The 26,773-nt window shown below is 42.2% G+C and overlaps 1 protein-coding gene across 3 annotated transcripts in view; it reads left to right on the plus strand.

Annotated features, from left to right (window-relative positions):
* Positions 1–25,655, plus strand: part of ANXA5 (annexin A5) — a 71,184-nt gene extending 45,529 nt beyond the window's left edge. For 2 of the 3 annotated variants that reach the window (XM_038769182.1, XM_038769181.1), the window contains exons 4-13: positions 2,524–2,618; positions 4,968–5,081; positions 7,166–7,259; positions 9,310–9,389; positions 9,921–9,980; positions 16,974–17,067; positions 17,982–18,077; positions 20,274–20,332; positions 23,789–23,911; positions 25,066–25,655. In XM_038769182.1, the coding sequence (XP_038625110.1) occupies positions 2,524–2,618; positions 4,968–5,081; positions 7,166–7,259; positions 9,310–9,389; positions 9,921–9,980; positions 16,974–17,067; positions 17,982–18,077; positions 20,274–20,332; positions 23,789–23,911; positions 25,066–25,128 (878 nt within the window). In that variant the 3' untranslated portion in view covers positions 25,129–25,655. The remainder of the gene's footprint in view (positions 1–2,523; positions 2,619–4,967; positions 5,082–7,165; positions 7,260–9,309; positions 9,390–9,920; positions 9,981–16,973; positions 17,068–17,981; positions 18,078–20,273; positions 20,333–23,788; positions 23,912–25,065) is intronic. The other variant, XM_038769183.1, reaches the window with a different exon arrangement.
* Positions 25,656–26,773: the final 1,118 nt, after the last annotated feature.

The raw sequence follows: 26,773 nt of genomic DNA on the forward strand, positions 1-26,773 counted from the left end.
TCATCCTTGAACCATAACAACTGGCATTTAGGTCTCTTTTTGAAATGACATCCACTGGAAAGGGTCTAGCATTGTATTTTCAATTCTGAGATGATGCAGTGATTATGAATTTACCAGTGGGAGCTTGTGTGGCTGACCATCATCAATCGTATTTACTGAGCGCTTACTGTGTGCAGAGCACTGTACTAAGCGCTTAATGGCTGATGAGGCCATTAGGCAACCGACAGTCCAGTCTACATGGTGCCCACAGAAAGATTGTCCTTTATTGTGTTGCAACATATTTGATTAGGGATCATAGTATCCCCATCATATCATCCTTGCTATTTTTCATTTTCAGCTGATTGGTCCATTCTGAGAGGTTTTTTTTCCCCTTAGGTATTTGTTAAGCACTTACTGTATGTCAGCCACTGTACTAAGCACTGGGGTAGATACAAGCTAATCAGGTTGGACAGAGTCCGTGTCCCACATGGGGCTCACAGTTTGAATCCCCATTTTACAGATAAGGTAACTGAGGCACAGAAAAGTTGTGACTTGCCCAGGGTCAGACAGCAGATAAGAACCCAGGTCCTTCTGACTCCCAGGCTTGTTCTGTATCCGTTATCCATCAGAGGAGTGGGCCTTCAGTGCAATTAACAGCCAGGTCTGAGGCAAGGAGTGGGAGGAGCAGGGAAAGCTAGTTCAAAGTTTGGTCCAGAAAACCCAGCAGGTTTAATTTTCATATAATGAGATTAATTCTACACAGTGATAAAGGGTGGCTCTTTTAGCTACCTTCCTTCCCCTATATTCTGCCGTTCCACCGCCCCTCCTAACCTTTAAGATCAGCTAAAATTGCTGAAGGGATCAGGGAAGCAGCATGGTGTAATAGAAAGAGCATAGGCCTAGGTGTCAGAGACCTGGATTTTAATACTGGCTTGTACCACTGGCCAGCAGTGTGACCTTGGGCAAGTCACTTAACTTCTCTCTCTTTGTTTTCTCATCTGTAAAGTGGGGATTCATTACCTGTCCTCCCTCCCCTTAGACTGTAAGCTTCATGAAGGACAGGAACCATGTCCAGTCTGATTTTCTTATATAATACGTGGCTTAATGGAAAGAGCACAGGCTTGGGAGTCAGAGGACATGGGTTCTAATTCTGGCTTCGCCACGTCTGCTGTGTGACCTTGGGCAAGCCACTTAACTTTGTGCCTCAATTACCTCATTTACCTCATTTGTAAAAATGGAGATTAAGACTTTAATAATACTAATAATAGTAATAATAATGGCATTTATTAAGCTCTTACTATGTGCAAAGCACTGTTCTAAGCGCTGGGGAGGTTACAAGGTGATAAGGTTGTCCCACGGGGGGCTCACAGTCTTAATCCCCATTTTACAGATGAGGTAGCTGAGGCCCAGAGAAGTGAAGTGACTTGCCCAAAGTCACACAGCTGACAGTTAGCGGAGCTGGGATTTGAACCCATGACCTCTGACTCCAAAGCCCGTGCTCTTTCCACTGAGCCACGCTGCTTCTCTTAAGACTTTAAGACCTACAGGAGACAACCTGATTACCGTGTTTCTACCCAGTGCTTAGAACAGTGCTTGCCACATAGCAAGTGCTTAACAAGCTCCATAATAATTATTCTGGGATAGATGCAAGTTAATCAGTTTAGACATAGTCCCTGTCCCTGTTTAGCAAAAAACTTTCCCTGATTCTGCAACCCAGGCTGGGAAAACTGACTATATTCTATCTGCTACTGAAGAAGCAGTGTGGCTCAGTGGAAAGAGCATGGGCTTTGGAGTCAGAGGTCATGGGTTCAAATCCCAGCTCCGCCAGTTGCCAGCTGGGTGACTTTGGGCGAGTCACTTCACTTCTTTCGGCCTCAGTTCCCTCATCTGTAAAATGGGGATTAAGACTGTGAGCCCCCTGTGGGACAACCTATCACCTTGGAACCTCCCCAGCGCTTAGAACAGTGCTTTGCACATAGTAAGCGCTTAATAAATGCCATCATTATTATTATTATTACTGACTGGGTAATCCAAGGTTTGGGAATATGCAGATATAGAAGATTGTCTCTTGTTTATGCCCCATGAAGTTTCTATCTAATTGCATGGCATGAGGGTATGAGAAGCAGCGTGGCTCAGTGGAAAAGAGTGCGGGCTTTGGAATCAGAGGCCATGGGTTCAAATCCGGCTCCGCCAGTTGTCAGCTGTGTGACTTTGGGCAAGTCACTTAACTTCTCTGTGCCTGTTACCTCATCTGTAAAATGGGGATGAAGACTGTGAGCCCCACGTGGGACAACCTGATCACCTTGTAACCTCCCCAGCGCTTAGAACAGTGCTTTGCACGTAGGAAGTGCTTAATAAATGCCATCATTATTATTATTATTATTATTATGAGGGCAGTGATTAGGAGCTGAGCCTCGGGGTAATTAAGTGAATGGAAGAGTCTAGGGGAATGTGAACTGAGAGGATGTTTTCAAAATGCTTATGCCACTCTGCTTCTCTGAGACTTGGGAAGTGTAACAGAACTTTGAATTCAATGAATTGCAGGTACTGATGAAGAGAGTATCCTGACTCTCCTAACAGCTCGGAGCAATACTCAGCGCCAAGAGATTGCAGGGGCCTTTAAAACTCTGTTTGGCCGGGTAAGGAGGAAAACATGTGCTGTCCACCCCCCCACCCCCCACCTTAAATCCCAAATTAGAATGTGACAGTGACTGCAAAATATGAGGCCTGTTTGAAAAATGACCATTCATCTCCTCCCTGATTTTGGAGGCTTTTTGATACCCATAAGATTCTGGGCTTCTGTTCCTTTGCCATCCGTTTTTGGTTTTTCCTTATTTGTTGGTGTTTTGGCAACCATGCTTTTTACTTAGGAGTCTTTCCTCAATGTCGATCCAGCGATTGCCATAGAGTGGTGCCTCTTCAAAGCTTGTCTTTCATCCACGTTGTCTAATTGTTCATCCAGCATGAAGTGACTCTAGGTCAGTCGTTTTCTTCTGTGGGGGCGGGCCGGGGGGGGGATTTTTTTTAGACTAAATTGTCCATGGAGTAGCTCTTACCTTTGCCTCCAGCGCTACACTTTTGGGGATTGGCACTCTACAGATAAGGCTAGCTTCCATCCAGGCCAGAAACTTAGGTATCACCCTGATCAACCAAGACCAGCCCAGGCTGGAAGCTCCTTCTGCCAGGGCAGGAGACTGGCAGTCAGCCATCCATCAGTGGGAAGTAGCTGTTGGATGGCCGGCCCCAGGCCAGTTAATGGGCATGTGGGAAGACATAATTCAGGGTCCTCAAATTCCTGTCTGCATGAGCTCAACCGGTAGGAATTCAGCTGATGCAGTCTTCGTCTTGAATGTGAGGGTGCACATGTTTGCATTGTTAAACAGGTGGATTCTGGAAATTTTTCTCATATATTCTTTTTGCTTATGTACACTTTTGGATTCCCCCCGCCAATGTGTGTGTCTATGTAATGATTTCTGTGTAGTCCATCGGCTCTAGCGAATGAACTTTCAGCTCACCGATTTGTCTCTTAATTTGATTGACCCATGTGGGAGAAGAAACTAAGACCAGACTTATTTTCTAAATAAAGTGGAAATGTGCATGGAGCCAACGTACGTTTATTCTTATTTATAACACTGAGAAGCTGCTGTGAAAATTCACATCCGAAGTTCTCTGAAGCAGGTGGAAAAACACAGCCTCTCCTTCAAATCTTATTTAACCAGCTTCTTGTACACATAAGTGGATTATATAGTAGATCTTGGAGAAAAATGAATTAATATAACTTGATTTAACCTAACCTGTTGATATTGACTCCATCTTGCCCCTACTTGAGGGAGGAAAGAGGTGAAGGTTTTTGTTTGCACATAGTTCTGCAGAGGAAGTAGGTTTTGATCTCATGGGAATCTTTTATTCTACCCAGTGATTAAGAAAGCCTCATTGGACTGCTTTAGTTCTGTTTTGAAGAGAGGCCATGTAACTGCAGCAAGGGAGGGTAGAGACAGAATTTCCTGTTTCCCCACAGAGAAGCAGAAACATTAGGAAGGGACACATGTAAAGAAGACACACCGATTTTACCCAGGTAGAGAACATCAGACAAATGTCAGATTCAGAGAAAAGAGGAAACAGACGTATAGCACTGCCCTTTTTCAAAGAAGACACTACAGGTAGTAATCATTCATTGATTAAAATACCATTTCTCTAAAAGGCACATGAAGCACTGATTAAATAGATTTTGGAGTCTGAGAAAATGCCTTTGTGAGATGGTTGAAAACCAGTCTTGAAATCATCAACTGGGTTTAACTTCACCTTGACAGCTTTAATTCTCTGATTTGGTTCTTTAGAGCAAAATACCCACCTCCGCTTTTTGAACAATGTTCACATTTAGCAAGCGGAATCTGAAGAGCTAACCAGTGCCGGCTCTAAGTGGCTTAAAGTCCCCTTTTGTGCTGTGTTCCAGATGTAGGAAGTGAGGGATCAGGGACAGAGCTCCTCATCCCCATTGGGTTTTGGACCTTCAAGAGTCAGGGGAGGTGTGTGAGCGGGCATATGTGAAGGAAGCTGTCACCAAGCCGTCACTGCCCCTAGTACCTCTGATTTCGCTTGACCATGATGAGGGGGAAAGAGAGAGAGAGACCAAGAGATTGAGAAAATAAATGTATCTGGTCACCTGGGCCTCAGGGAATAGTTGATCAAACCCTGTCCCAGTGACTCGAGCACTCTGTGGAGAGAACACAACGTCTAAAACCCCAGCATTCACAAAAAGGTGCCCAGAACCAGCAGGCTGAACTAGACCGTTAATCTAAAAAAAGATCTCTTGCTGAACCTTCTCAACTCCTGATTTGCTGGAACTTAGAACTTAGATTTAGTATCGGTCAATATACTGCAAATAACTATTAAGGTACACTCATTTAAAATGATCACATTAAAGGGTTCCTGCATAAAACTGCTGTTCTGCTATTAAACTTTGGTATTGTGTGTGTTCTGTGAGGTAGGATCTTCTGGATGACCTGAAGTCAGAACTGACCGGCAAATTTGAAAAACTGATCGTGGCCCTGATGAAACCGTCTCGGCTCTACGATGCCTACGAACTTAAGCATGCTCTTAAGGTAAAAGAGTAAGAGACGCTATAGCATCTTTTTCTTTAAAGAATGTACACCATTTCTTAATGGATATTGTTGTGGGTTAATACAAATGCATAGCGAATCAAATGCATAGCGAATCTTACAGTGATACTAAATTTGTTTCTTATTTTGGTGAAGACAGATGGGAAGTGGAAGGCATTTAAGAGGAAGAGGGAGAAAACATGACTAATGAGTGCTTATCAATGAAAAGATTGCAGTCTTTTTTCTGCCCCATTTATTGTGGAACCACTTAATAGTTTTTATAATTTATCTGCCTTGATAGTTTATTGGGACTTAATATAGTCGGGTAGATACTGATTTGTGTGTATTAAGGAAGGGGGAAGATGATGTGTAAACAGATAAAAATTGGCAGATGGGAGAGAAACATTCCTCAGCCTTTTTGGTTTAAGAAGTGAAAACTGAAATAAATTTGCAAGTAAGGATATGTTTTTCCAGATCTCTTCCTACTCCATTCCCCAAAATAATAGAAATCATCAACGAGTTTTTAGCCTGAATGCAAATGACTTGTCAGTTTTAAATTGTATCAAGCTATAACTAGTATTTCAGGAACATTTAACCTCTAGATGTGGATTATGATTTATATGTTTATTTTGAATGTTAAGTCTCTGGATAAATTTATCGTGTTTTAAACACTTGGGTTGACACTTGGGTTGAGTGTAAATATATTACTTGACTCACAAGCCTTTCCTTGTACTTTATTTGAACTGTAGACAGTCTAATCTGTTAATCAGATTAACAATTTGAAAGCATTTACAACAAGTAAAGGCTTGGCTTTTTTGTAAGCTATTATTACAGAAAAGAGATACAATTTTATGAATTCTTTGTATATCAGCACTAACACTGCTTTACAATATTTAAAAGGGGCATGTTATTAAAATGCCCAGTAGGAGAGAGAGAGGGTGGCTAAGAAATGAGGTATTTATAAGCAACACATGTCTGTGGTATGTCATTTTTGGTAATAAAGTGGAGAGAAGCAGCCTGGTTTAGTGTATAGAACACGGGCCTGGGAATCAGAAGGACCTGGGTTCTGATCCCGGCTCCACCATGTGCCTGCTGTGTAACCTTGGGCAAGTCACTTAATGTCTCTGTGCCTCAGTTATTTCATCTCTAAAGTGGGGATTAATAGTGAGTGCCCTGCGTGGGAAATGGATTTTGTCCGACTTGATTAGCTTATATCTACCCCAGTGCTTAGGACAGTGCCTGGAACATAGTAAGCACTTAAATACTATTTTAAAGAAAAAGCAGTTTTCCCTTTTTCATCATGTGATTCTTAAAATGGGGACTGTTTTAAGTAAATCCCTTTGTATAAATATTGGAAGGACAAAATATCTAATGTTTAAATTTTAGACCTTGTTGTGGTGTGAATTCCTTACACAGCTCCTTATGTTGATATCAGTGAGAAAAGATATAGAGAGATGAGCAGACGGTGGTTAAGATTTTTAATGCAGTTCTACTGAGGTTGATCTGTACCTTCCAGAATGCCGCTGGCTAAGAACTACCAATCAGGAAGATTTCCTACTTAGTTCTAATTATAGAAGTAATGGCAGTAAATAGTATATTAAGTGCTTACGGTGTGAAGAGCACTGTACTAGGCTCTGCAAAATAATACATAGGTAGGAATTAGACATTTAGACACTCTTTCAAGGGGAAGTGATTCAGATGTGGTATTTTCAAAATGAGTTCTTTGCAGAGAGCTACAGTGTTTCTATGTACCTTCAGAATTAGCACTTATGAAGTAATTATACAGTTGTCAGAAACTCAGGCCTATTGTTTTAGTTTCTGTATGAAATGTGGGATCTGGATGGGTTTAAGTATTTGAACTCTGAAAAAGAAGGGTGTTGTGTAAATGGCAAGCATTACAGGTCAAAACTTGTAAATGGAAAAGAAAAGGAGAAGGCTGTGTAAAATTTTCAGAAAGCCATAGTAAAGAAAAGAGAACGCATTACTTTTTTTGCAAGTATTTAGCATTGTTATAAGAAATGAACAGATTTTTCTTAGTTGCATTTGCTGATGTGTGTTTTCTTTTCCTGTTTTTCCATTTCTTTAAGCAGGGAGCGGGGACAGATGAAAAAGTGCTAACAGAAATTCTTGCCTCCAGAACTCCTGAGGAGCTGAGGGAAATAAAACAAGCTTATGAAGAAGGTAAAATTGCCTATTTCCGGTAATACCACAATTGGTTCTTTTTCCCCTCAGTGTACCATTAACTTTGTTTAAATTTTCATTCTCTGCTCATTCTAGAATCTCATTTTGGTATTTGAGCAAAGTGATTCTTAAGGAACACTTGAGGTTGAAGTAGCACTGAATAATTTCAGTAAGAAGGCCGCAGAATCTATTCCAAAAATATAGAAAACACATGAAAAGTGGAGATGTGGACCTCTGTGGAGCACTGTTGAAGCGATGAATTAATTTTTATTAAAATTTGGTTGCTCCAGCTACTCCTTAGCTTAGAATACCATTAAAGGAACTGCTCACGATAATTATCTTTGGTTTTCCATGCTTTCAGTGTGAATCCTGTTGTGAGACTGACCCGAGTCAAGGGAACAAAATCGGGGAAACATTTTAGAATGTGGAAGTGCGCTTTGGTACAAGAGAAAGTGCAGGAATCCGAGTCTGATTCTCAGGTCCCAGAGAAGCAGGTGCCTGGGGAAAGATCAGACTTCCTAGCCCAAAACGGACTTTTCCCAAATATTAACTCCTAAATCAGTCAGTCAGCCAATTAATGGTATTTATTGAGCACTTACTGTGTGCAGAGCATTACAGTAAGCACTTGGGAAAGTACAATACAATCGAGCTGATAGACATGATCCCTCCCCACAAGGAACTTAGTCTACAGGAGGAGACAGGCATTAAAATAGATTACCAACAGGGGAAATTCTGGAGTATAAGAATATTTACAGAAGTATTGTTGGGCTGGGGTGAGTTATCGAAGTGCTTAGGGATAAGTGCAAAGGGTTGTTGGCACTTAGGTTAGTCCACCTCAAAAGAATGCTTTTTGGAAGTGCCAAGCCTTCCCCTACTCTGCTGCATCTCCTTAGCCACCCCATCTTTCCCAGTGTCCGAACTGATCTCCCCTTCCCTCAGGGGAGGAAGAAGAGTAATTTGAACAGAACTCCAAGACCTGGTTAACTCCCGTGGTTTGAGACTCAACACACGTGGTTACATCTAGGCTCCTAGCCATCCATCCTTCAGGAGGCAGTGGTTGGCTATTGCTGTATTACTGAGAGAGGATACTAGAAGAAAAATTGGTTATTGGAAGAACCGCACCCCAGTCATGGAGAAGCAAGAGCAGGTAGGAGGAGGAATTGCTTGTGGGGCTGATTCTTGCAGGGCCTCCACCGCAGAGGCTGAGAGCCAGTGGTAGTAGCGGCAGCAGAAGTAGTTTCTTTTATCTGCTCTGGTTGCTGCTGGTCCTCTGCTTCTTGATGGGATCCCAGGAAGGTTTGGTTGTGACGGGAAGCTCAGCAAGAAGCCACTTGGCTGTTTGTGTTGCTGCTGCTGCCACCTTGATGACCCTACTGTTTCTTGTTCTTGTTGAAAACTTCTGATGATCCTGATGACAGTACATCCTCTGGCTGGTATCCCTCCTCCCTTCCGTTGCAACTGCCCATGAGCCAACTCAGGGAAGTAGAGAGGGAACCAATGCCATTCCCATTTCCCCTATGTGCTTCTGAGTCGTGCAATCTTTTCTGTGCGGGAAGTGGGATATGCTTAGAAAGTCTAGAAAGCATCTAGAAAGTCTTAGAAAGCATTTTGAGACCCTTGGGCAGAGGGAAGCAAGTTCACAGGGATGAGGACTGGAATTAAAAAATATAAAGACTTTGAAAGTGGTTTTGAGGATAACGTTTCTCATTGAGGTTTGTGATTCACTACATTGAAGGGGCATTCTGATTCCAGTAGCATCAGGGAAAGATTGAAAGCTTTTTCAGACAGCATTCAGTACCCACTAAGTGTGCTAGGTGGAGAGCAAGGAAATCAATTTTCAACTTGAATCTGGGTCTCATGTGGTTTTCATCTCTTGTCTTCTCATTTAGCCACCCTTTGGGAGTCTAAATTTCCCAAAGCTGGGGTGAACAGGTTACATGTTCTCATACAATGAAAAGTCTCTGTTCTTCTGCCTTAGTAATGAGAAGGGTGGTGATGCTTTCCAATTAAAAGAACTATGATGGGTTAATATGAGATTATTCTGTTGTAGAGTATGGCTCCAACTTGGAAGAAGATGTCACAGGAGATACCTCTGGGTATTATCAGAGGATGTTGGTGGTCCTGCTCCAGGTACAACTTAGTGTTTTTTGGGGAGAATTAGAACAATGGCCACTCTGTAGAAAAAATAAAGTTATTTTTGCTAAAGTTCATTTTAAGGGCTATTTTCAGGTCCTTGGATAAATTTATTTTTCAGAGCTTATTAGAAGGAATTAAGAATAGTACTGACTTAATCTGTGGCTGTTTTGTAGTGATATGACTTCCCAGTATTCAAGATATACCCATTGGAACAGAGGGGCTCGGGCGGGTGGGAGGGTGTGTGTGTGTGTGTGTGTGTGTGTGTGTGTGTGTGTGTGTGTGTGTGTGTGTGTGTGTGTGTGTGTGTGTGTGTGTGTGTGTGTGTGTGTGTGTGTGTGTGTGTGTGTGTGTGTGTGTGTGTGTGTCTGGGGGTTGTTTCAGGGAAGAGACTGATCTTGTAAATATTAAAATATTGACCATTTGACCATTTTATTGATGAAAATCATACCCCAACAAAAGTACCAGAAGATGCTTTATTTTAAATGTAAATGTCCCCACAACTCTAACAGTGTGAACTGGTTTTAGGCTAACAGAGACCTCGATTCTGCAGTTGATGACGATGCTCAAGTCGAACAGGATGCTCAGGTGGGTGGAGCTTAGTCTCTTGATTTAGAACAAATTAAAGTGGCTGAGGAGGGACGAACATGGAAATTCTTCATTCAAAATAGCTCTTTTACAGTCTTACCAACATATGGCTTCTTCTTGTGGGATAGAGCTGTGTAGACTTTGGCAAGGCCACCGTAGAGCTACATTTCCCCAGCTGGGAGAGGCATTTTGACAGAGGGGACCCCACCCTAATGTATCACTTAATGACAATGTAGCAGATCTACTACACTGCCCACAAAGTTTCCAAGAAGCCAGATGTTGGAGTTTCTGAATAATATTGAGATGCAAGCAATGGAATTTCTTGCGTCAGTTCTCTAAACAGGAAAAAGGAGGAGTTGGAATAAGGTAATGCAGGGGTAAATGATATCCCATTTCAGATTGGACCACTCTAGCTATATCTGGAAGAAGGCGGTGTCTCTGCATTTCCTTTCCTAAACAGGAAAAAGGGAGGAGTAGGCATAAGGTAATGCAGGGTAAATGATATCCCATTACAGATTGGACCACTCTAGCTATATCTGGAAGAAGGCAGTGTCTCTGCACTTCCTTTATTGAACTGTTAGTGGAGGCTTATATTCTCATTTGATTGCTTTGAAATGCAACTTTGTACTTAAGTGGTTTTTGGCTAAGATATGGGACTAAACAATACACTTGCATGTTCAGGGGGAAGGAAACCTTGAAAATTCAAGCACAATATGAAAAATATTAGAAATATTCATTTGCAAACAGTGAGGGAATGGTATTTTGGTATCTAGGAAGTACAGCAGACAGTCCTTTGGGCTGTTTCTAATGTTAAATCAGTGGATACATGGGAACCACTCAAGGAATTTTTGTGATTTATTTTGTTTTTCCTCCTCCCCATTCTTTCTTACCCCTTTCCTGGTCCTCCCATTTTCCTCTCCCTACCCCCATCTCTTCCTTTTCTCTCTTCTCCCTATTTTGGGTAGACCAGGTCCTTTCTCTCTGAAAGTTTCCTGTGCAGTCAAAAGTTATACCCTCCTTTCAAATGACAAATACCAAATAGAGCACCCTGAGTATTATTTATGGAACTTTTCTGATCATATTTTTTTGTTGGAGGCACAAGCATTCTTACTCCTTAATTTAAAGAAAGCAGAGCTCAATTCATTCCTCTTCCTTTCCCTACACATATCCCCTTGAATAGTAATCCTTTTTCCCTTGTTGATCTATAGCATGTACACCTTTCTTTCCAAGAGCATAGAGATCTCAAATGATTGAGCTGGGCTTTTGTGAGAGTAAGCAACATCGTACTTTCAGTAGGTGATTCATGTATGGTCACTTCATACCTAGAGGAGGGAACTCCAAGGTTATAACTGTTGTGGTCCCTTATTTTTCTGGCCTTCCTCCCTTTCTCTGCTTAATGCAGCTTTTACTTAATAAGTATGGACTTCCAGCACAGAACCACCTGGTGAACCACTTGAAAGGTGGAAGGACTAGAAAAATCCCTGCAAAAATCCCTTTGGCCTAAAGGTATTTTGAGGATTAGACATTACCAGGTCCTCACCCTGACTGCCATAAATCAGCTATCATAGGTGGGGTCACCAGGAATAGCAGCTCTAGATGACTTCTGAGGGAAATCACAAAAAGAACCAGTTGTATTAGTTTGGTCTGGAAGTGACAGAGGTCTGTATCCCTACTGCAGTGAGCATTTCTCTCCTGCAGCCCCTGAGATCCATTGCTGGGCTGCCACTGCCTCCCAGTCTACGGGTAGAGAGTGGCTCAAATAAGTATTCCTAAATTCTGCAGCAAGTTCGGGCAGGTTTGGATGTTGAAGGACGGCTTGGTTATTTTCATATTACTGACTCCTATTTTGAACTGGTAGAGTCCAGATTGTTCAGGCTGGTGCTTTCCCTGATCTATCTTCATATCTGGTTTTATATAAATGAGGCACAGACAGTCTGACATTACTTAATAAGATTGGCACAGTTCTAGTCATCACTTCCTATAAAATTGTACCTCCAAATTGCCGTCTCCCAAGGGTTCTGAGTGGCTGGGAGGTGGCGACTGACATAACCCGCTCCCAACTGCTGAAGGGCTTTTCCCCCTAGAGAAGCTGGACTGTGACGAAAAAGAGGCCGAAGGGTAAGGAGGCCCATCAGTCGCCCAACCAACCCCCATTTTCACTCCAGTCCCACCTCTCGGAGGGCTGGCTGCCAAGGTCCTGCTCTCGGTGTCTCCCCGGGCTCTTGTAACTCTACATGAGATTTAGGTCATTTTGCTGGTAACCTAGTACATTTCCACTATCAACAGGATCGTCTGAGGCGCCTCGCTTCTCTTTTTCTGTTTTTGGACTTTATTAGCATTTCATCAGCATGGTCCAGCCTTTGTCAGATGAAAGTGTTTGGGCCAGTTTTTCAGCAAATGGGTTTAACGGCTCTGATTTTCAAAGTTAATTTGCCAGAGATGATCAGGACATCACCAGATTTGCCTCGGTACCAACAAATCAAAAGCAGTTGTCCCCATTAGAATAATTCTGAGTAGGTGCAGCTGCCAAACTAGAACCAACAGAAAGGGAGGGCACTTTCCAGGCTAGCAGGGGATGAACATAGATCCTGTGGCAACATGAGACTCTTGGGTGGAAAAAGCAGCATTTTGAATCCGTTCAAGATGGTGGTGTTCTGTGAGTTCATTTTAAGGGACCACCAGAAAAATTAGGAAAGGGAAATTGCTTGGTTTGGAACATGGCCCAAGTGAGCCTCCTTTACTACAGGCTGGCAAAAAGCCTGAGCTGAAATGGATGAGCAGTGAAACTGCATTGGCACCTGTGCTAAAGAAGACCCTATCGTGGATGTAGTGGGTGCATTGGCCCAGAATACTGAGCGTGGAACAGCGCTGGCATCTTTGGGCCATAGGTTGCTCTGGTTTGGGAAAGACTTCTCACTGGGAGGCGGAACTCCCGTTGGCTGGAACATCCTTCCTTTCCCCCAGCTGCCCAAAGCGTATGTTCAATCGGTGGTATTTATTGAGTGCTTTCTGTGTGTAGAGCACTGTACCAACTGCTTGGGTGAGTGCAGTACAACAAAAGTCAGTGGACATGTTCCCTGCCCACCATGAGCTGTCAATCTAGAGGATGTCTAGAATTGCTGCCCTGGGTCGTGCGCTTTGCTCCAATTACTCTGCTGTGATTCAGGTCAGAGACTCAGGTCGGAGCCAGGCCACGGTCTTCCTGGAAAAGCACTTGTGACTCCTCCTAATTCACTCAAATTTATTTTGGATTACTCGGCTGCATTGGAAAGGGGTCATTTTTTGAAAATTCTTGCACTAAAGCCAGACTAGTTTGGGGAAATAGCCCAAAGGAAAGTAACGTGATGCCGAAAAGCCAGCAGGAATGTTATCGCAATCTGGAGTTTCAGATTCTTTCTGTGAAAGTGAACTCAAAAGACTAAAGGGACCCTTTCATAGGAACGGTTTTCATCCTCTTGAACAGAGGAATGCTTTAACCAGGTATTTTAATTCTGTAATTTGGTACGCTGAGGTGTGTCATTCAGTTCAGATAAGCACCCGTAAGAAAGCATACTTTGTAGTTATTGAAGTTGCAGTTTTTGTATTGAAGATATTGTAGTGATTCTGCTTTAAGGCAATCAGCCCTCCCCCTCCTACCTTGCCTTGCTGATTTCCTACTAAAACCCGGTCCACACACTTGGCTGCTGTAATGCCAGCCTGCTTACTGTACCTTGATTTTGTTGTCGACCCCTTGCCCACATTCTCTCTCTGGCCTGGATTCCTTCATTCATTCAGTCGTATTTATTGAGCACTCCCTGTGTGCAGAGCACTGTACTAAGCACTTGGGAAGTACAAATTGGCAACATATAGAGACGGACCCTACCCAACAACGGGCTCACAGTCTAGAAGGGGGAGATGTCTAGGCAATAAAACAAAACAAGTAGACAGGTGTCAATACCATCAGAATAAATAGAATTATAGCTATGTACACATCATTAAGAAAATAGAGTAATAAGTATGTACAAATATACACAAGTGCTGTGGGGAGGTGTCACCCGTCGTCTGGGGAGATGGATTCGTTCAGTAATTGGCGCGTTGAGAGAGGAGAGAGAGGCCGGGGGTGGAAAGCCTGAGTTTTATGTAAAATTTATTCCGCGAGGCGAATTGGATCCTCCTCTCCCTTCATATATGACAGATCACCATTTTCCCCACCTTCAAACCCTGTTAAAATCACAAATTTCCTCTAAAAGGCCTTCCCTGATTAAGCCCTCACTTCCCCTGCTCCCTCTCCCTTCTGCATAGCCTATGCACTTGGATCTGTTCCCTTTAAGCACTTCATATTCACTCCATCCTCAGGCCCACAGCATTTATGCACATATCTGCAATGTGTTTTAATACCCGTCTTCCCCTCTAGACGTAAATTCCTTGTGGGCAGGGACCATGTCTGTCAACATTACTGTACTGTACTCTCCCAAGTGCTTAGTGGAGTTCTCAGTACACAGTAAGTAAATACTCAGTAAATGCCATTGATTGATTGAAGGGCCTTGTCATAGTTTAAAAGTCCCTGTTACGTTTACAAGAAAGTAATAATTCTAATGATTATGGTATTCGTTATGTTATGGTATTTGACAAAACAGTACTAAGCACTGGGTTAGCTCAGTCAATCTATTTTATAACCAATTTACAAATTCCCACAATATTAAACAATTTTCCTGTTTAACATGTAAAAAATTATATCCATTATCACGGTAGCTGCTCTCAACCCTTTTTTAATTCATAGTAAAAATTGATTTTTTTAAAATCATTCCCTGTAAGATAAATCACTTGAATTTAGACTAAGGGTTCAGTTGTAGATTTTTTTAGTCTAAATTTATTTTTATTTTTAAACCATGTGGTTTGTTACTCACAACAAAAGTCTTGACCATATGACGTTTCCTTTTGCCATTGTACATATGCGCTGTGCCCACGTGGTAAATATGTGCTATTAGTGACTGTTACAGAGTCTGTTCATCAAGAGTGAAACATGAGTGCAGTTATTTAAACTGTTACAAGATGAAACTGTAGTTTATAGCACCAGGCTGTAATAAATTAGTCCTGACATTGGAGAGGTTCTGTATTGGTGATTTTTTTTCCATAATTATAATGGAAATCATAGGTGGTGCTTTTCCCTTGCTAGATTAAAAATATGTATAGTCACTCAATCTTTTGGCAACATCTGGCAGATTTATTTTAGAAATGCAAAGGAAGGCATCAACCTTTTGAAATTACACTTTGCAATTGCCATCTGTGTGTTATATCTCGACCTTTTTGGGCAGTAGTTTAAAATAGTAATTTAAGGCGCCTTCAGAAGCTTATGATTTTATTCAGAAGTGGACTGACTGACAATGCCAACCTTTCCTCCCCCAAAACAACCCCGATAGCATGAGACTTGGTTAAGGTTTCATTTTTGTTTTTATTTCACACTCTTTCTGAGGAATTTATTTAAACTTTTTCTCTCTACTCCTGCATACCCCTCCCTGTAACGCTACATGGGACTGAGCACAGAAATGAGGTGCACCCAGTTCTTTTATAATGCAGGGATTGTGGTCTCACAAAACTCTCACCATAACAAAAAATCACAATGTAGTATTTATGGGGTTCATCACATCACACATGCACAACTCTTTCCTGCAACACCGCATTACACTATATCAAAACAGGTTGACAAATGCTCCTTAATACTCCTAATAGCTTCATAGCTAAATAATGTGGTAATAATACGTGTTGTGGCAGGACTGACTGTATAGGGTTTCTTTGAAGCCGGATATGGCATAGGCAGTTGATTCAAATTAAAAAAAAAAAAGGTATATAAACCCTTACTATGTGCCGGGAATTGGGGTAGATATAAGCCGATCAGGGTGAGACTCACGGTCTTAATCCCCATTTTACAGATGAGTTAACTGGAGCTTAGAGAAATTGTGACTTTCCCAGGGTCACACAGCAGGCAAGTGATGGAGCTAGGATTAGAAACCAGGTTCTTCCTACTTTTCTTTCTTCAGCAAAACTCTCCTCCTAGCTTGACACAAATTTGCAGCATTCTCAGCTTTTATAGGATATAAATCATTTGTCTTCAACAACATAGAGGTTTTTGGAGGGTAGACAGACGGGGCAGCTGGGACTACCTTTAACCTTTTCTTCAGGGTTATAATAACATTGGTAGTTAGTATTTTATTTTGTTAGTATGTTTGGTTTTGTTCTCTGTCTCCCTGTTTTAGACTGTGAGCCCACTGTTGGGTAGGGACTGTCTCTGTATGTTGCCAATTTGTACTTCCCAAGCGCTTAGTACAATGCTCTGCACTTAGTAAGCGCTCAATAAATACAATTGATTGATTGATTGTCTCTCATATTCAGTCATTCTTGAGCAGCATTTTCAATGTGGCCATTATTGTTGTGATTAACCTTGCTCTAAGACCCAGATGTAAATGGATGGAAAAAGTAAACGGGATTTACACTTTCTGCCGTGTATAGATAATGTTCAACACAAACCTAAGCATTAAATCCCCTTCCTTCCTGCTGGCTTGCCTCTCGTACTAGCAGCTTGAGGCGGTGGGAGTGGAGAAACACCCACCCCTCACCCCCTCCAGGAGCACATAAGGGGGATTCTAGGAGATCTCTCTTCCTTTGTGTCCCCTTTTCCTCCCCTGGCTGTCCACTTCCATGGCTGAGGAGGTGGGAGCATGGAGGCGGTAGGGGAATTTAACAGTGTTACAGCTAAACTGATGATGTGTGACTGAATTTAGGACAGTTTTCTTAGACTCATTGCTCTGTTACGTCAGTCCATTGTGCCACCATTTTGTGGCGTGTCCTGGATTAGCAATCTCCCCGAGTGCTAACTTTGGGAGTGGGAAATGTGAGACTTAGTAAGTGATGAATTAAAAATTAATATGGAGGAAAAAACCCCCTCAGATGCTGTCAAAGTAACCTGCAAACGATATGACAGAAATAATGGTGTATTATTGACTGGAATTCTAACAGGATTTGTTTCAAGCTGGTGAACTGAAATGGGGAACAGATGAGGAAAAGTTCATCACTATTTTGGGAACTCGAAGTGTGGCTCACTTAAGAAAGGGTAAGTAGAGACGTGTAAAATGGACAGAAACTTCTGTTTGATAAAGTCTTGACTGATTAATGTACCCATTACATTCTCTTCTCTCTCTTGCTTGCATTGAATCTTGACTTTTCAAGTAATTTTAATTTGTTCTGTTGATTAAATCCATACTGCACAAGTCCTCCGGAAGAGTTCATCTTTTCGTAAAAATGCCTAACAATGTTCCCCTTTGGGTTTTTTACTACTCTGTTAAAACAAAGTGTGCCTCTTTTCAATAATTTTTTTTTACCTTCTTGGTGAAAGTAAACAGAAGAAAATTACATTTCATATTTTTGAAAACTGGGTGGGAATATGGGACATGGTTAAAATGTGTGTATGTCATGGTGGTTCCTTAGTGACTCTCAAAAATAGACTGGAAATAAGTTTCATATGTGTGAATGAGCATGAATCAGTCCTTAGGCAAAATAAGCCTCATGATCAGGAGACACCTTTAGTTTGAGTCCCTAAAACACAACTGTCCGCAGGAATTCATGAGTGAGGAGACCCAAAGTTTGGTGCCCATTCTCCTTCCTACTGAAACTGTGAGCCCCATGTGGGACAGGGACTGTATCTAACCTGATAAACTTGTGTTTTCTCCAGTGATTTAAACAATATTTGACACATAATAAGTGGTTAAATACTATATAAAAAAATAATTTCTTCAAAGTCATAGTTAATAGTATTAATGGTATTAAGCACTACTATCTGCAGAGCACTGTCCTTCCCAATCATTATATGGCTAAAAGTGATGAAATTCAAAACCAACGTTAAACAGTACTGTCCAGGATGTTTCTGGTCAGTCATCAAGTCCGTACCTGTGATTTAAACCGTTGAGTCACTCTTTTGATAAAGAGCCATATTTACCCTTTTGAAACCTAAGTTTTATTGCTTTTCAGTGTTTGACAAATACATGACCATTTCGGGATTCCAAATTGAAGAAACCATTGACCGGGAAACCTCTGGTAATTTGGAGCAGCTACTGCTGGCTATTGGTAGGTATCTGATATAATCTTACAGGCTGTACAGTATTTATAAGAACAGTAAGGCTAAAGCATAGGAAAATAGCACAGTTATTTCCTTTTCAGAAAAAAGATAGCTCGGCAACCTGACCAAGAGTAGGGTCATCTGGGTTCTCATTTTCCACAATCTAACACTGTACCATTAACTGCGGGTGTTAGTTAATACGCTGCTTTGCAAGTAGGGCAAACCAAAATGTTTCCCATTGAAACCAGATTTTGGATTGAGGTTTTATTGTGCATTCAAATGGTCGCCCTCTTGCCAAGGGGCTTTGAAATCTAATCCCAGATTTTTTTAAACCCTGTCCTTGTCAAACCACTAGCTCCTTGCCCTTGCAGTCTTCTGCTTCTTCTATTAAATTCCCTTTATTCCAGCTCTGATAATGGCTGGTTGCCCGTGGCACTGGAGAAAGAATGTCTTTGGAAAGTGGGAAGATAACGTGAAGGTAGCTGTTTCAAAGAAGGATGGTCTGGAGAATTTGAATTCTGGGGTCAGAGCAAGCCAGGGAAATAAAGAGCAGTGAATTCAGGTAAATGAGTCCTGCTATTAAACGGTATAAAATCTAGCAGAAGTTCAGTGTGGGAGCTTTGAATAGTTGTCCTGCAGCAGGATTTCCTTGCTTCTGCCTTCCGATGAGCAAGCAGAAGTGCTATCCAGACCATCATTTGGAGAAACCTGTGAGTCCCTGAGAATCCAGTCTGACACTCAGGAGTTGATTCATTTTGGTCTCTTCACAGTAGTAGTAATGATATTTATTTAAGGCTTAGTTAATAGAGCACGGGCCTGAGAGCCAGAGAACCTGGGTTCTAATCCCACTTGCCTGCTGTATGACCTAGGGCAAGTCACTTTTTTGTGGCCCAGTTTCTTCAACTGCAAAATGGGGATTCAGTCCCTCCTACTTAGACTATGAATCCTATGTAGGACAAGGACTGTGTCCCACCTCATTAACTTGTATCTACAGCAGTGCTTAGAACAGTGCCTGATACATAGTAAGCACTTGACAAATACCGTGGAACAAAAAAGGGACGGGGATTAGATTGCTTCGGAATCCAGGCAAAAATGAAATTTAAAGATAAAATCAATAGGCAGAATTTGTGGGTTTTCTCTTTTTTAAGGGGATTTTTCAGTTGGAGTCCAGGTGGCCAAAGCTTAGCCCTCTATATCTATCCTTGGGCTTCCACCTAAGTAAGACAGTGTCCTGCCCAGTACTGGTACCGTAGCTTGATGACATTTCCGCAGGAACGTAAGGCTCCATTGACAAGAAGCCTCTCCTCACCTGAGAGTCCACAGGAGGTCTTACAGGTTCGTAGGAGAGATGAATTCCTGTGCTTCGCTCTGGTCAGACGTGTCAGTCCCTTGCTCTCGCCTTCCCTCCTGTCTGGACCTCCGTCCTCCATCACAGCTGGCAGATCACTACTCTCCCCATCTTCAGTGCTTAGTACAGTGCTCTGCCCACAGTAAGCGCTCAATACAAATGATTCAAAAATCAACTAAAATTACACCTCCACCATGAAGCCTTCCCTGACCTGCTCTTTCCCCACCCTGTTCCCCCCTCTAATTGACACCTAAGCATTTGAGCCCTCACTCCCTGGGCACTTAAGGTTCTCACCCCACCTTATGAGAAGCAGCATGGCCTACTGGGTGGAACAGGCTGTGCCACTTGTCTACTGTGTAACCTTGGGCAAGTCACTTTCTCTTCTCTGTGCCTCAGTTACCTCATCCGTAAAACTGAGGATTAAGATTGTGAGTCTGATGTGGGACAGGGACTTGGTCCAACCTGATTTGCTTGTATTCCCTCCAGCACTTAGTAAAGTGCCTGGCACATAGTAAGCGCTAAACACTCCAGTTGTGTGGGTGATTGATTCAATCATATTTATTGAGCGCTTACTGTGTGCAGAGCACTGTGCTAAGCGCTTGGGAAGTACAAGTCGGCAACATATAGAGACGGTCCCTACCCAACAACGGGCTCACCTGTGTTTGCACACACGAAACTGCTGTATTGTCCTCTCCCAGGAGCTGTAGCTTTGGGGAATTCCAGTTGAATGCAAGTGAAAGTCCCAAGGCACGGGTTTGACTTTTTTCAAGTGAAACTTCCAGGTTCTAGTTAATACAGTTGCTTTGCTCAAGTTTATTTCAGTAGCAAGTAACCACTGAATTATTTATTTTGCTAGTGAAGTCGGTTCGAAGTGTACCTGCCTACCTTGCGGAAACGCTCTATTACGCTATGAAGGTACGTATTTTTCTGTGTATAATCAATCAGTCAATCAGTCGCATTTATTGAGCGTTTACTGTGTGCAGAGCACTGTACTAGGCACTTGGGAAGTACAAGTTGGCAACATATAGAGACAGTCCCTACCCAACAGTGGGCTCACAGTCTAAAGCTTTACTGTCTGGCCTTCACCAACCATGCCAGCTCTACAAACCGGCCGTTCAGCCAAGCCCCAAAGGAGGGTAGAGGTGGTTGATTGTTCTCTCTTAGGGAAGGGGTTTACAGTTTGTGAGTCCTCTCCCGAAGAGGGGAGCTCTTTGGGGATAGATCAAGGGCCTGTGAGTCGGAAGGTCATGGGTTCTAATCCCAACTCTGCCACTTGTCTGCTGTGTGACCTTGGGAAAGTCACTTCCCTTCTTGGGCTTCAGTCACCTCGTCTTTAAAATGGGGATTGAGACTGGGAGCCCCATGTGGAACAGGAACTGTTTAACTCGATTTGCTTGCATCCACCCCAACGCTTAGTACAGCGACTAGTGCATAGTAAGCGCTTAACAAATACCATCATTATTATTATCTGTTTTCCAAACAGCCCCAGCCTCTTCCCAGCAGTAAGTTCTTTCCACCTGCTCAGACACAGTAGCCCTGGCAGGATTTGTTTCTGCTAGTGAGATTAGAGGTCCTCTCCCTCTGACGACAGTTTTAGAGGAGGTTAGTGCCATTGAATTTGATGTGCAACCTATATTTTCTTTATTAGAGGAAAAATCATTTCCCTAGCTAGAGTGAGTCTATTTTGGAATAACCTGTGGTCCCATTACACGATTTGGTCTTAAGACGAGACCAGTATTAGGGATTGTTCGTGCCACAACAGGATGTCGGTTCTGGGATAACACAATCCACCAGGTTCAGGGTAGGAAGAAATGTCATTTTGAGGCAGATGGTGTCGGTCGACATTTGATGCTGCTACACTTTCCAGTCTCTGCATCAGGCTTAGTGTACTGAACCTTACAGTACTTTATGTTGCTGGGTGATTTTGCAACTCTACAGTATTTAATACAGTAAAATAACACTGAGTGACAACGCTGTAGGGAATTCTACCAGCGATGGACATAATAATATAGGAATTTGTTTAGAAAACGGTCAGTGGTGTTATCTTCAAACTGCTTATTCCATAACCCATTAATTCCCACTGAATCAATAGTTAACGGTAGTACCAGTTTGTTGAAGAACAAAATCCCCTCGTTGAAACAAAAGTGACCATATACCTCTTTTACTCTTAGAGGACTTTTATTAAAGAGAGTAATGATATTTTGCATTTATATAATCACTTCTTCCACTTTAGATATGTAGCTAAATTTAATTTATGCGATGTCATTACATTTTTGTAGTAGCGTGAAGAGTTTGGCTATGAAACAGAAGCCAAAATGCAACCAGATAACATTAAATTTAAATGGTAATTTAGAATTTTCTTTTATCTCGGTATGCCTTTGTAAAATTACTCAAATGGAGAAGGCAGCTGTTCTGACTAGACAACAAAAATGGCTATAAAGTGCCAAGTAATTCTAATGCTTCAGTTGTTCAGTTGCTGACTAAATATATATAATCATGCTTTTCCGAGGTTCTAGTTTAAAGGGCCAGCCTTCTTTTGGGTAGTTGTTATTAATAACAACAAACAATACTGCAATTCACATTGTTAATATAATTAAATTATGGAATTGTGTAATGCAGTTGTGTAATATTTAAAGAAGTTACATTTCATTTGGTTGGAAATTTTTGTGCCTTTTATTCAGCAACCAATCAGGGCACCTGTGTGCTGCCTCCCTGCCAATCTTAGGGCTCAAAGGATGACACATCCACTTACTGCCATTCACGTACACTTTTACAATATGCTTAGATTTGAAAACTTTTTTCAACCTCCAAACTGCATTGTTCTGCAAGGTTTTGTACGTTTGAATAGTGAGTAATAATAATAATGATGGCATTAAGCGCTTACTATGTGCAAAGCATTGTTCTAAGTGCTGAAATTTTTATCTCAGCCCTCCTAGGTGATTTATTTTAAACACTCCAGTATATTTACAATTTTTTTTAGTTTTCATAGCAGAGAGGGGATTAGAACCCAGGCCTCCAGCCTTTCAAGGCTGTTACCTTCCCTCTAGGCCACCACAGGCCTCACAGTACAGTGTGATTAAGCCTAAACCATATTTTGATTAAAAAAAAATAGTGGTACTGAGCAATTCTAGGAGTATACCCTGTGATGGCTTAAGGGAGGTTTGAAAAGCTTTATAGATATATTACCACATGGTGTCTCAGAAGTCATAAAGACATCATTTGTTGCACTGGTTTTATTGCTATTCAACTTATTGCAGATAATGTAGTTTGTACTCAAGTTTAAACCACAGTCAAGCGGAGGTTCAGCAATCAATCAATCAATCGTATTTATTGAGCGCTAACTGTGTGCAGAGCACTGTACTAAGCGCTTGGGAAGTACAAGTTGGCAACATATAGAGACAGTCCCTACCCAACAGTGGGCTCACAGTCTAGAAGGGGGAGATGGAGAACAAAACCAAACATACTAACAAAATAAAATAAATAGAATAGATATGTACAAGTAAAATAAGTCAATCAATAAATAGAGTAATAAATATGTACAAACATATATACATATATACAGGTGCTGTGGGGAAGGGAAGGAGGTAAGATGGGGATGGAGAGGGACGAGGGGGAGAGGAAGGAAGGGGCTCAGTCTGGGAATCAATCAGTCAATCGTATTGAGTGCTTACTGTATGCACAGCACTGTACTAAGTGCTTGGGAAGTACAAGTTGGCAACATATAGAGACAGTCCCTACCCAACAGTGGGCTCACAGTCTAAAAGACTGGGAAGGCCTCCTGGAGGAGGTGAGCTCTCAGTAGGGCCTTGAAGGGAGCAGTGCTCCACTGTTGCTCAAAGAGCCTAGAACATACAGTTTCAGAGAAGCAGCATGGCGTAGTGGATAGAGCATATGAGCCTAGGAGTCAGAAGGTCATGGGTTCTAAACTCAGCTCTGCCACTTGTCTGCTCTGTGACCTTGGGCAAGTCACTTCACTTCTTTAAGCCTTAGTTACCTCATTTGTAAAATGGAGCTTGAGACTGTGAGCCCCATGTGGGACGGGGACTGTACCCAACCTGATTTGCTTACGTCCATCCCAGTGCTTAGTACAGTGCCCGGTACATAATAAGCGCTTAAATACCATAATAATAATTATTATTGAAAAGATGGAGTTTCTGTTTTAATCAAGGCAATTTTAAGACTCCTGGTGGAAAAATCCTGCTTTTAAAACTTCATTTATTCTGGCAAGTAGATTCAAAACATTTCGACTAAAAACCTTTAAAAACCTTTGCTTGCATTAGAAACAAAAACCATTTAAGTGCACAGACTCTTGGTCGCTGGTTTTCCCCCATATTAAATCCAAACTGTTTAATTTGCATTTTTCTTTTGAAGGGAGCCGGCACGGATGATCATACTCTCATGAGAATCATGGTTTCCAGAAGTGAAATTGATCTCTTTAACATTAGACACGAATTCAGAAAGAACTTTGCAACCTCCCTTCATTCTATGATTCAGGTAACAGAATCTCCCCTTAATCTGATTTGCTAAAACCTCCAAGTCTATGTGACTAGAGGGGGATGGTCATCTGTTCTTTTTTTCCTCCCAAATTTCATTCCTAGAAAAGCTTTAGATTTCTGGTTAAGATAACGTAGCTCAAAAAGAAATATTTGTTAAAGCCACCCTGAAAATAGCATCTTGCCTGAAGTCACCCCTTTTCCTTTATGGCTCTGTTGGGGTTAGATGGGGGCTGCTCCCTGGGTTCCCTTGGAACAACAATAGTCCCCCTCCTCATAAGTGTCAGGCAGGTAAACTCTTAAGAAGGAGTGTCATGTGGCACTGTATTATTGAATAAACATATTTTACATTTTATTACAAAATTTAAGGGGAAGGGACATTTTTCAAAGATACGAAATGCTAAATAGTCTTGAAGTTGAGTGGGGGATTTTCCCTCTTCATCCTCCCTCCCCTGCATTAAATAATTTCTAGAGTGCTTTTTTGTCTGTGGAATTAAATCACCTTGAACTTTAATTTATAGGGAAAAGTATGCTTGCTTTTTGAATACATCCTATTTCATCCAAGGGCCAAGGAACAAACTTATTATTCAGGATGAATTGTTATAGGAGGAAAAAAGGCAGTCCACTTTAAACAGAATTCCTATATATTGTAGGGAAAAAAAGTTGTGGTTTTGTCGTGCCCACGCCCAATATTTCGAATTTCTTTTCTTGAGGTTCCATGTATAAGGTCTACTTAGCTTTCTTTGGTTGAAGCCCACACTGATTATCATGGCTTTCTCCTATCTATTAGAGAGAAGGCAGAGAGGTAGGAGACCCATATCTTAGCCCAGAAAACCAGACTGAATTTAGTATGAAGTTGGAAGATAAGTGGGTTACCTGATTTTTTCCTGCCGTTACGAGGAAGACCAAGTTACGCGGGTTAGGCGGGGCCTGTGTTGGCACTGCCCCTTTGGGAGGGTGTGGTAGGGGAGCGGAAGGCTATAAATAAATCACTTGGAGCGAAATTTCTTCAATAAACTCCCGACCTGAGTCATCCATTTGGATTTCCTGTTTGGAGACTAAACAGGTCAGGTATGTGTAACTGGTCATGGGGAGTTTCTTGTGGCCAGTGGAGCTGTGAGTCACAGTGGCTAATGCTCTGGATTGGATTTGCAGAATGATACATCTGGTGACTACAAGAAGGCCCTCCTGCTGCTGTGTGGCGGAGATGATGACTAACGCTGCCCACAAACGGAAGGGTCCCCTCTGGTCCTCCCCTTCCCACCCCCGCCAACCTCCCATCCCCGCGTTGCTGCCTTCCAGCATGATTAGCTGCCGTTTTTGTATGTTAGTGCGCCCTGACCTGCCTTAAATTACACTCACACTAGCATGTCAATGATTCAAAGGAAAAGCGAGAACGTGTGGTCGAAATCATGTCAATCTCCCGGCTCCAACTCCCCTCCGTGTTGAGGTCTGTCTGCCCCGCTGTCCGTGGAATCTGAAATAATCCTTGACACTTACAGGCATGCCTGGAAGAGGGGCACGTTCATGGTTCGGCTCATGAAAGCGAGCGGAAGAAACTCCGTGTAAAAAATAATCCTTATTGGCTTCAACCTTTTTTTTTTTTACTTCATTTATGTTAAATCACTAACCATGAAGATATAGCTTTAAAATCGTGACCTCCTGGCTGTGCCCTTAGTCAAGTTGTGTGCAGAAGGACAACGGATACAGCCAGAAGTGTAAATAAAAATAGACACTTTCCTCACCCTCAGTTGTCTGCGCTTTGATTCCCCAAGCAATGGGATCGACGGTGATGTCTCTTTCAAGCTGAGGTCTGGAACAACAGATAAGCCTCAAGCCTGAGACCTTATGTCAAGCGAGGAAAAGAGTTTCGTCTTAATGGTTTGCAGAGCCCAGCTTACACCCCTCATCCCCCCCAGTTATGCTCTCGCTGAGGCACCGAGGACAGTGAGTCCGTGTATGGGTGGGGGGGCTACCACATCGTGGGACAATTTCATATATCGGGACCACAGGATACTGCCAGTGCTGTGCTGTAGCATCCTAACCCGGGATGTAGTCGCCCCATCCACCATTCCTTAACTCGCCACCCACATTAGCCAGTTCTTTATCAGGATTCCTACTTGGGCTTGTTCACCTTGGGGAACATGCTAGGTGGTGAGATACCCTCACCACTAATGGCCCGGCCCGCTGTAAGCATTCCCCAACTAGCAAAGTTAGAATTTGAACCTTGGTTTCCTGATTCCCATTGCTGAGCTCTTTCTGCCTGAGGAGCAGCAGGCTAGAGTACTTACAAACTAAAGGGCAGATTGTTTTTTGGCAATCTTTGGGATAGGGAGTTGAAAATGCACCACTGACATTATTACTATGTTTATTTATTTATTTATCTTGTACATATCTATTCTATTTATTTTATTTTGTTAGTATGGTTGGTTTTGTTCTCTGTCTCCCTCTTCTAGACTGTGAGCCCGCTGTTGGGTAGGGACTGTCTCTATGTGTTGCCGACTTGTACTTCCCAAGCGCTTAGTACAGTGCTCTGCACATAGTAAGCGCTCAGTAAATACGATTGATTGATTGATTGATTGACAGCCAAAGCAAATCACTAGTCTTGAGCTGGGGGTGGAGATGTGGGGATTTCTTTAAAGGGTAAGATGGCAGAGAATTGGGTCAGTGCTTTTAGAGCAGGCTCAGTCAGCAATACCAGGGGCTAATCCTTTGACAAGAAAAGTACCTGTCCCTATTCTGTTTTCTGGTTTTGCTATATTTCCCATCTTTATTGTTCCCTCTGTTCTGGGTTTTTTTCTGTTTTATCAGTGCCTGGGGAAAATCGTTTTCCTGGAAGAACTAGCCTTCTTTCATCTCCAAT

This window comes from Tachyglossus aculeatus, chromosome X5, assembly GCF_015852505.1.
Source record: "Tachyglossus aculeatus isolate mTacAcu1 chromosome X5, mTacAcu1.pri, whole genome shotgun sequence".
Taxonomy (NCBI): Eukaryota; Metazoa; Chordata; class Mammalia; order Monotremata; family Tachyglossidae; genus Tachyglossus; species Tachyglossus aculeatus.